The sequence below is a fragment of the Impatiens glandulifera genome, chromosome 4, assembly GCF_907164915.1.
Source record: "Impatiens glandulifera chromosome 4, dImpGla2.1, whole genome shotgun sequence".
Taxonomy (NCBI): domain Eukaryota; kingdom Viridiplantae; phylum Streptophyta; class Magnoliopsida; order Ericales; family Balsaminaceae; genus Impatiens; species Impatiens glandulifera.
The window spans coordinates 16,383,774-16,394,907 of NC_061865.1; the positions used below are offsets into that span (position 1 = coordinate 16,383,774).

At 29.8% G+C, this 11,134-nt stretch overlaps 2 protein-coding genes across 2 annotated transcripts; both read right to left on the minus strand.

Annotated features, from left to right (window-relative positions):
- Positions 1 to 2,983: 2,983 nt before the first annotated feature.
- Positions 2,984 to 4,243, minus strand: LOC124936852 (F-box protein CPR1-like). The gene has a single exon (XM_047477376.1). It carries the CDS (start codon positions 4,130 to 4,132, stop codon positions 3,005 to 3,007), a length of 1,128 nt encoding a protein of 375 aa, XP_047333332.1. The 5' UTR covers positions 4,133 to 4,243; the 3' UTR covers positions 2,984 to 3,004.
- Positions 4,244 to 10,135: 5,892 nt separating this feature from the next.
- On the minus strand, positions 10,136 to 10,498 carry LOC124934823 (agamous-like MADS-box protein AGL62). The gene has a single exon (XM_047475323.1). It carries the CDS (start codon positions 10,496 to 10,498, stop codon positions 10,136 to 10,138), a length of 363 nt encoding a protein of 120 aa, XP_047331279.1.
- Positions 10,499 to 11,134: the final 636 nt, after the last annotated feature.

The window sequence follows — 11,134 nt, forward strand, 5'->3', positions numbered from 1 at the left end:
TAACAATTCTATAAATTATTTATTTTATAATAACTGTAGAGTGTATTATTAATAATCTTTTTGTAAGAATATATGTTTGGTGTAAATAATTTTGTAAGATTATAATATATTGATAAACCCAACCACATAATGGTGAAATAGATGGAGATAAAAATGATGTATTTTTAATATTTTGTTTTATACATGAATTTCTTAAAATAGATAAAAAAAAATTAAATCACTTAAATTTATAAATGAAATGGAGCAAATTTCTTAAAATTTTAAATAAATATTTTAAATCACTTAAATTTATAAATGAAATGCTAAAAATGTCAAATATATAATATAAAAAATAGATAAAAATATTATCAATATTTTTTTATTTCATTTACAGTTTTAATATCAAATAAAAAAAATCATATTTTTATAAATATCAGAAGTGATGGTGAGTATGCTTGTGATTATTACAAAAGATTACGAACCAAATTAATAATTTTGGAGCTAGAAGTTAAGTTAAATCACTAATCACATTTATTTGCATTTCAAATATACAATGGAAAAAAAAAGTATAACATACCTGTCATTTTTGAATGATGGGTTAGTGCGTTACACTAATTTTTTTTATTCATATAGTATAATAGCGATGTCTATGTTAGATTCGAAAACATGTTGATTTATTTGTGAGTTTACTGCTCCTTAGAGAATTCTGGAGCTCCTGTATGTTTTTGTCGTTGTGTTTAAATGGTTTTCTGTTTAAATTGCATAAATTATTTAGGGAAAAAAATGAGACTGTTTGTGTTCAAATTGTATATGCCACCCATGATAAAAAAAAAATAATTAAGGAGAATTAGCATGACACTTATAGTCATGAAAATAAACACGTGACCTCTTGATCTCTTAAGTCAACTATTATCATTGAGCTACTTTGGTGAATTTCTCTAATATGAATTAAAACATAATTTATTTGAGATAACAATCAAAAAAAAAAAAAAAAAAAGAAACCACCCAAGTTCCAAAACAAGGAGATTTTGTCTCTGAATATACAATAATGATATGTAAGTGGGACACAAGTTCTAACAACAAAACAAAAGAAACTGAAAAATGGCAAAGAGGGCAACGGAGAGAGTGAATGTAGTTTAAGAATGAATGACAATGCTTATTTAATTTTATTAATAATGCTTATTTCTTCTTCTTGCATAGAAAATGGGACAACAGGTCAAACACACTTAACCATTTAACTAGACGCAAAAATTATCGTCTGACAGATTTAAACTCAAAATCTCAAAAAAAATTGAGAATATTCATTCTTGTTATCGTTAGGCTAGAAGAGAGGATCTTCTTGCATATTATATTGAATATCTGAATATCCAATGTTCGGTACATTTATTTCATTATCCTTAATATTGCTTGTTTATATGAAATAAGAACAAAGAAATTGAAAAATGCTTAAACTTAATATTAGAAAAAAAAATAGAGAAATCTACTTTAGATATTGAAAAGGTTCAATTAGTTATGTCAAATTTTTTGTTGAAAATTTGGGTAGAGAATTAAATTGCCTGAATATGTGAACTTTCGACAATTATAAACGATCGATTATGTCAATTCACAAAGTGATTATCATAACGTAGAGGTAAGATCCGACAAAAATATAAACTCGACAGGTAATCTTATTACTCTCTTAAAATATCTTCGTGCTCGAAGATTTTATATTTTGTTTTTAAGTTAAGTTTTTTAATTATTTTATGTTTCTTTATTTGTCTTCATATTTCAGTTGTTTTTAAGTAACCATTCCATCCCTGCGCAGATTATTTTGTTATTCAAATCTTTTAGATACTAGCATTTTATAATTTATTTGACCTTCCACTATGCACTTAGGTTTCACTTCCTCCATTCTATCCCACAAATTAATATATTCCCGAGAATGATATCTTGCCCCTTTTATCTGCATCTATTACTTGAAAGAACCAAGATTCCAGAGAAAGTAACAGCATGCACAATTCTGAATATTAACGTTTAATCTTTAAAATTTTTCGGATAATATATCTTAAACCTATCATTCAGCTAGAATGAAAGAGTTTCACAAATTAATTTTCAAACAAATAACTTAACTTGAAAATGCCTCTTTAGGTGGTCACATGAAACCTAGATTCTAGTGAATACGAAACAAAGACCCCATAACTTTAGGGGCGACTCCTAATAATACTTACTGAAATGAAAAAAAGATATGAGATTTGACATAAGGCATGAAATTAATAAGATGAGTTATAAATTTTGAAATGGTCTTAGAACTCAACAAGTGAGATTCACTGCCAGCCAAGTCGTTTTAATTCCAAATTACAACAACCAATTTCTAGTATGCAGTAATATACCATTAACCAAAGCAGTCATCTACTTTTTACTTTACCCTCAAGTAATCTTTGATTGTTTGTTTCTTCATCTTTCCACCACTCCTCCACTATCACCGTCACTTTTCTTCTTCTGTCAAAGAAAAATACATAATCTTGATCAGATCATACTCTAGTTATCAATCATAATCTATAATCGCAAACCAAATACAGTGACTTAGTGACTCGTATAACGCCTATTTGAAATCACTTCTGTTTTTGTTTCTGAATACAACAAACAATAATTAAGTTTTGTTTTCAAATGTAATCTCATTTGGATCACTTAATAAATATGACAGAAAAAGTGTTTCCAAATTATGCAACATCGGATTAACTTCATAAGCAAAATTTAGCAACTTTCTCATTATCAAAAAAACAGGAGGAATTTTTGATCTCTGAGTTCCCATTTCATCTTGTTTCACGGCAATATTAATTAGCTCTGAGTTGGCTAATTTGAGAACAGTAAGAGGATTGTTTCTGCTTATTGACACTAGCAATCTCAAGATCTTGACATCTACTAGCAATATGAAATCTGGTTATGAAGAAACCTGTGATTTTCAGATAAGGACAAAAAAGACATTGAATGTATATTATCAAATTTAAGATATATATCTACTCACATTTCTTTTCTTTCTTCTTCTTCAATTCTCCTTAGCATTGGTTATAGCTTCAGCTGATGTGCCTGTAACATCGACGGAGACTAGACTTTCCAAGCAAGAGTAGACATCAAAAAAAGGTCCCAAATCATGTAACACAATATCTTCAACTGACTCTTGTTCTAAGTTATACCAAACAAGGTTCTTATCATCCATCTCCAACAGTATTTTCTTACCACTTTTTGAATAAGCAACAGGTTTTATAGAATCTGGGTAATCCATCTCTTCTGTATGTGTAAATGAAATCAATTTCGACCAATATTCATTTTTCTCACCATATTTATTTAGCAACCAAACAACCACAACATCATTTGGGTAGTAATTACAAGATAATGATAAGCATCCTTCAAAATTATTCAAACTTGTATAGCAAATAGAACCACTGTACTCAGGCTGTGGAATTACTCGGTATTTCTCTGTCCCGAGATCAAATGCAACAATCCAATTTTCCTTTTCATCTTCTATGTTTTCTGAAGTCCAGTGCAGAGCTCCACAAGCTATGGCAAATTTTTCTTGATAAGTTGGACAGTGATGAAACTTCTCTGGCATATGCCACGAATTGGATCTCAAACTATAAACCTGAATATGGTAATCAATGATGTCTCCTTGATCATCTCTATCCAAACGAGTTCTCACCACTTTGTAATCGTCATTAGTATTATCGTAACCAAATCCATAACAACAATCATAGTAGCCTTTGCTAGACAGTGACTCAGGCAGTTTTATAATTTTCTTTGTTGATGGATTCCATAAATAGACAGAATCATCATCAAAGGCCTTTGACAAGCAGATCAATCCGTCACAAGAGCCGATTGTATAGCACTTACACCTAAACGGATGGCTATCGATCGGGTGGTTTACGACCTCATCCGTCGGGCGAAGATCGCGGTCGAGGGAATACAAATTCCACCGAAAGAATTCGCGGCCGGTTGTCAGGAATAGGCTAAGGTTGCTCTTGGTTTGGACTGATCTGTTCAGATGCAATTTGACGAAACGAGAGCTACTAATCAGAGAAAGCCAAGATTTAGAAACGCACCTTAAACGGAGCAGAGACTTAACAGGCAACCGACAAAGAACGTTTTCTAGAATCTCATCCGGAAAGAATGACGCCATCTTCTACCGACAGAAGAACAAATGTGAAAAATTCAAACTTTGTTAATCACAGATTTTGATCTTTGGATTGACCAAGAACCCTAAATCAAATAATTAGAGTTATATTGTATTCAGTATCATTTGAAATACAAAGAAAGAAGACTGGTTCAAGCCCGCTACTTACATGGGCCTAGACAGACCACCACTTCTTTTTATCTTCTCAAACTTCTAATTAAGAAAGAGTGTTAAATAATGAAAAAGTTTAATAGAGTTCTATGAAAAGAAAAATAACTGTCTTTGTCTATTACATTTATGATTTTTTTAAACAAAAAAGGGTATAACCATAATAAAAAAAATTGAACTTGAAAACATGATAAATATTATTATAACATTTAATTAAGTATGGCGTAATAAACATTTAATTAACTTGAAAAAAAATTGAACTTGAAAACATGATAAATATTAATTGTTGGGTGTAATAATAACTTAAAGATAATTTTGATGTTACTTGTGAAAGTATTGTAATTTATTCAACAACGAGATAACATTGTCGACTAAATAACCAAAAGAAATCTTACATGTTTCCCAAAAGACTAACAAATAAAATAGACAATAACTACTTATAAGAAACAACCACTAATAAAAATAACTATAGAGTTTCACAAAACTTATAAAAAAAATTAGGAGTAAAAATTATTAAGAAAATATATAAGAAAATTTAGGAGTAGAAATTATTAAAAATATATATATATATATATATATATATATAATAATAATAAATTTATTAGAGCACTTCATTCATTACTAAAATAATAGGGATGAAGACAGAAAAATACTAAGATTCTTCTACTTCAAATATAAAACATAGTTCTGATATCTTGTTAAAATAGAAAAAATATTGTAACTATTACATAGTTTAGGTTTATGTTTATGTTGGATTTTGTCCTCTAGTTGGAGAGACCTAACTTGGTGGGAGCTTTATTTAGGTTCAAAACATATAATGTGAAGAGACATTATTTTTCATTTAAATTAACTGAGTTTTGAGAATAACAAGAGAGATTAGAGCAAAAACAGATTTAAAAGTTTGAGGTAGCAGCCGGAGAAGATTTCTGTTTGCCGAAATTTGCACCGTTTGATCGACTTCAAACGTTGACAGTTTGTTGATTATTTTTTGGGCTACGTTCTAAACGTTGAATTTTTTTTTAAGTTCTAAATCAATTTAAGAGAAATAAAGAATTACATAATTGATAAATTAATTCAAAAACGTTCTATTTTGAAGTATACATTTTCCCATCATGTTTAATCTACAAACATTATACTAAGTTTATAACGAAACTAATATATTAAAAATTTAATAAGGATATTATCACACGGGAAGAATGCCAATTTTATCACTGAACTATAATGAAATATTCATGTATATATCACTGAATTAATTTTTGTTCGTTCATACCAATGTAGTTGAGATTAATGTTCGTCTATATCATTTGTTAACAAAACATCCAAATCCGTTATCTTTTCCGTTAAAAGATGACACATGTGATTGACATGTCATTTTTTAAAAATTAATATATATATATATATTTTTTCATATTTCTAAATAATAAAACTCTTACATTTTAGATACATCGATTCATACATTTACCCAAATTCATTTTTTTTAAAATTAATATATTTTAAACATTTATTTTTAGTAACATTTTTAAAATAATAAAATAAACCACACATTTTTCATCTTCTTGTTACCCTAATTCACTTAGTAGTCAAAAATATAAACTAAAAACATACATAAATAACATTAATAAAAATTCATATAATATCATAAGTTGATCACCAAAATTCATCATTCCATACATCCCAAATTCATCATTCCATACATCCTAAATTCAAAATACTGCATTCATTAAATACATCCATCATACATTTACCCAAACTCATAATACTCAAATCCATAATACTCATTAAATACATCCATCAGATGAATCATACTCAACTGTATCTTAACTATCTTCATCACTATTTATATCAATATCTAAATCATTCTCATTCTCATCTTCATCAGAAGGTGTTGGTTTATATGTAGAATCATCTTCATCACCACTATCTACTTCAACTGCTTCTTCAAATTCATCTTCAACATATATTTCATTTGTGCGTATCTCATCCACAATGTAGATATCTATCTTTTTTGATTCTCTTAAATATGACGACATAACTAAGATGTCTTTGTCACAAGTTAGATCCATAATTCCTATGGTTAAACTTAGATTCGGTATGCAATAAAAGAATTTTGTGACAACCCGATTCATATATCCTAGTTCCTGGACTATATCCATTATATCCCAGTAACTTAATTTGTCCAAATCTTCTATAAAGAAAATAAATTTAAACTCGTTCATATACCTCGTTTCTTTCATGACATATAGTCAATTTACCTCCATGATATATAGTCAACTTATAATCATTCAATCTGGAAAAAAAAACAATAGGCATTATATAGTCGAACCCAAATCCATTTAGTGTCTAGCCATTGTTTATAAGTGGAAGTATTTGGGTAATTAATTCAAAGCAACAAAACAGAACATTATTCAAAGTTTACAACAGCATAAACAGGAATTAAGTAATAAAAATTATCACATGTAACAAAAACCTAATGATAACCAAAATTTACCCTAATCAATCAGATATATTCACCTTTCTAAAACAGAGGTAAGTAAATGCTATCCTGATAATGCATTCTTGTTAATAATATAAACCATAATCAATCAGATAAATTCACCTTTCTAAAACAGAACAAAAATCCAGAAATATAAGAAGAGAAAGGTGAACAAACTATGAAGAGATAAGGAAGCATATAAGAAGAGAACAAGAACAATAATCCAGAAATAAGCCTTCAACAGAAAGAAGAAGATTTGTAAACTTTATTACCTGTCATCATTGTTCATTGTGAACTTTGTTTGAGACTGATTGAAGTAAGAAGAAAAAGTTGATTAGGAGAATAAGAATCGGAGAAGAAGAATGGTGGGCTTAGGGCATTTGTAGCAGAATCCTTAAAATGTGTTCTATCTCTATTATGAAGATAAATAATATAAAAGTTGTAAAAAAATGCTTTATCAAATTTCCTATCCTTATAATTTTTTAGGGATGATGAACAATGAATCTTTATATTTAGGGATTACTTTAGCATCCCTAAATAATAAAATAATATATTTAGGGATGACTGTAGCATCCCTAAATAATAAGGATAAGGAATCTGATGTAGAATAATTTATATTTTGATTCTCTAAAATAGGGATATTATTTTATATTACTTTTAGGGATACAAAATAGGGAAGCTGGTACAAATGCCCTTAATTAATTAGGACATGAGAGAGAAATTATTAATAATTTTGTAAATATTTTTATTATTTAAAATTTTAAATAAATAAAAAATATATAATATATATTAATTAAAAAAAGATGATATGTCAATATATTTATTAAAAAAGATGACATGTCAATTCCACATGTCATCTCATTTAACAGAAATTTAACGGGGTTAGAGGTTTGGTGGAGTAGTGACATAGATGAATATTAATCTCAACTTCAGTGATACGAGCGAACAAAAATTATTTCAATGATATACGTGAATATTTCATTATAATTCAGTGATAAAATTAGCCTTCTTCCCTATTATCACACTATTTCTTACCATATATATATATAAACTTTTATGTGATAAAAATAAGTTATAAAAAATAATATATATATATAAATATAAATTAGGTTTTTTAAATATATTTTTTATTGTTATTATATATATATATATAAATAAATAAATTGAGGGAGATCATAAGCACAAATTTTGTTAGGATCGGGGACGCCCTTGGAGGACCGGGGTGTTTCCGGTTTCAGGAAGGGTGGCCGCTTACACAACACACAACACTTTGGTGATAGTCCGGTTAGAGACTATAACCGTTCTCAGCACTTCACAAACTGTCACAGACTCTTGAACCGGGTTCAAGGGCGGAAATGTCTTTTTCAGTCTGAAGCAACGTATGCGACTTAGATGATGTTTTAGAAGGAGTAAGTTTTAGAGATATGAGTGGACCGGTTTAAGGAGTAAGATTGATTTTGGTTAGGTTAGATTAAGTGAATAAGCGGGAAATAGAGAAAATGACACGAGACGAGATTTTTTATGGATGTTCGGAGCAAACCCTCCTACGTCACCCCTTCTTCTCAGGTTATGAGAAGGATCTCCACTAACTTTCAACGTTACAACTATATCATTGCCGATCGAGCCCAACTCGCTACTCGCCGGTTACACCAACTCACTTTTGATGTAATACAATAACACAACACAAACACACAGAAAGCTTCCGGTTTATGACACACCGGTTTTGGATCTTTCAAAAGACTTTATCTCTCTAAGATTTTGTAACTTATCGATATTGTTTGCTTATTGAATTCGCTTTCTTGCTTGATGCTTTTAATGAGGTAGTTTCATCTTCCTTTTATAGTATATGAGATCCCAACGGTCACATTCTTCTCTCACCGTGGGATTGGTTGATCCATCGTCACGCCGGTGCAGGAGGGTTACTTGTACGTTTCACCTTCCTCAACACTTGGCAAGCATGCAGACACCTTTGAGTGTAGGATGACGTAACCGGTTTTCAGATTCGAACACGTGTCAGGCATGCACCTCCGGTTGTCAACATCGGATCAGTAAATCAGCATTGCTTTCCTCGCATGCTTCCGATCGGATCTTATCTTCTTTTATTTCTTCGAGACACGTCTATTTCGTCATGTTACGTCACTCTTGCAGATTGAGTTTCCGGTTTTGTCTTTTACACAATATGATCCGGCTGGAATGTGAACTTTGTCTTTGCTGGCCGGTCACTTGAGATAGTAAAAACCGGTTCCTCTGATGTTTGACTTGATCACTTGGACTGGATTTCTTTGAAGTATTTCAACAGCCGGTTGATGAAGCTCCAGCCGGTTCATACGGTTTGATCTGCTCCTGCACATAGAAGTTAACAACTGTTTAGTTTTCCAAAAATTAACTTTACTTAATTTTTCTTATCAATTTCTCCCTTTTTGATTATTTAGAATAAATATTCAAAACTTGTAATGTATGGCCGGTTTGAAAATTAACTTTCTTAATTTTTCTTATCAATTTTGATATTGACATCAATTAGTAGTAAAAAAAAGTATTTGACTTGAAGTAAAAATGTTGGACATTGAGTTTTAATGTTCATGGATAAATTGTAACACTAGATCATATTTCATCCCATTGCATAAGGTTATATGGATTATATAAATTGAGGGGAATATAAGAATATTTTTAGAATATTAGGCTATCAAAGGGAGCCTTGCAAATTTGTGCAGGCTTTTTTAGGGTAAGGTAACCAAGTCATAGACTTTAGATATTTCCCTCTCAAAGAATAACAAATACTTTAAAAGCATAATTAACTCATTGTGACAAATTGGTTTTTATTAATATTAAACATTAAATATTATATTTGTAATATATATATATATATATTTAAAGTGTAAAAGGATTTTTTTTAAACTCACATAGTATAGGTAATTATCAGGGATTACATGGGCTCAAAGATGAACAGATGAAGGACTTTGGGTATTTTAGGTTATTTATGGATTTTGTTGGAAAAAGAACTTGTTTAATAATAATTAAAAAAAAAAGTAGATTGTTTAATATTCATCTAAGTTTAATTATTAAAATATTAATTTATATTTAATAAAAATAAAATAAGAATATTTTGATATTTTATTTTATAATTTAAATGATTTAAATATTGTAGCTATTACACTATGATTGACAACACTTTAGAACAAAACAAAAAAAACCTAATATAAAAAAAAACATACGAAAAGAAAAGAGTTTAAAGAAGAGTAAAATGATAATTTTGTGTAGAAAGTAATATTTGGAATGAAGATATTGTAACCATCAATTTTGAGGAATTCTTAAAGATAACTAGGTGGTCCACTAGTAGCTGCAAGCAAATGAAGCGGGTTGGAAACCTCCTATATGTTTTGAGCAACCATGGCCTTCACATTCTCGAGAGACCCTTTGAGCTGCTCAAGTTGAAGATATGTCATCTTCTCAATTGAACCCTCCCACCACCTATGTTCCCTTCCATGCTGCAAGGCTCGAGTCACCGCCTCCCCACGCCTTTTCTCCACCTCCAATTGTTCCTGAACCTCCATGAGTCGAGTATGCATATCCCTTATGTTAGACATCCGGTGAGCCTCCACTAGTTGTTGGGTCTCATGAGAAAGCCCGGAGGACAAGCCATGAGTACCCATGAATCGATCAACCAATTCCTCAACACTTGGGTGACCGAATGAGTACACCTTCTTCCCCGGAGAGAAGACGATAACCAACATCTCAGCAGCACAAAGTGTAGTTAGTTCACTGGAGTTCTTCTCTTGGAGAAGGTAACTTGAAGGTTGCTCTCATTTTGCATTTTCGCCATTGTGATTTTTTTACGCCCTTTGCTTATCCTCACCATAGCTTTTTAAATTACAAATTAAGGATGTTTAGATGAAATGTGAAAGAGGAGATATGTGTATGCATGGATTAGGGAGGGCCTATTTATATAATTAAATTCAAGATTGCCAACCTCCTATGCTATTTGTGTGTGAAATTCCTCTAGTGATGTAAAAAGCTCCACATGGACCAACTATTTAAAAAAAATATATATTTTTACTAAATCCATACTCCATGTATTAAATTTTTTACTTTATTTTGCATATTTTCTTTCTTATATTACAAAATTCTTTACCTATATTGTATATTTTTATTATAACATTAATGAAAATCTTAATAGTATTTCTTTCCATGAATTATTTAAGAATAAATAAATATTAAAGATGTTACTTAAAAAATATTGTTGTATGTAGTGTATAATTTGATTAATATGCATCTATCTTTTTAATTTTTCTATTGAGTTATAAATTCAAGAATTGGTAAAACAATATTAATGTAACAATTCTAATTGTTCTAACTATTTTACATAAATA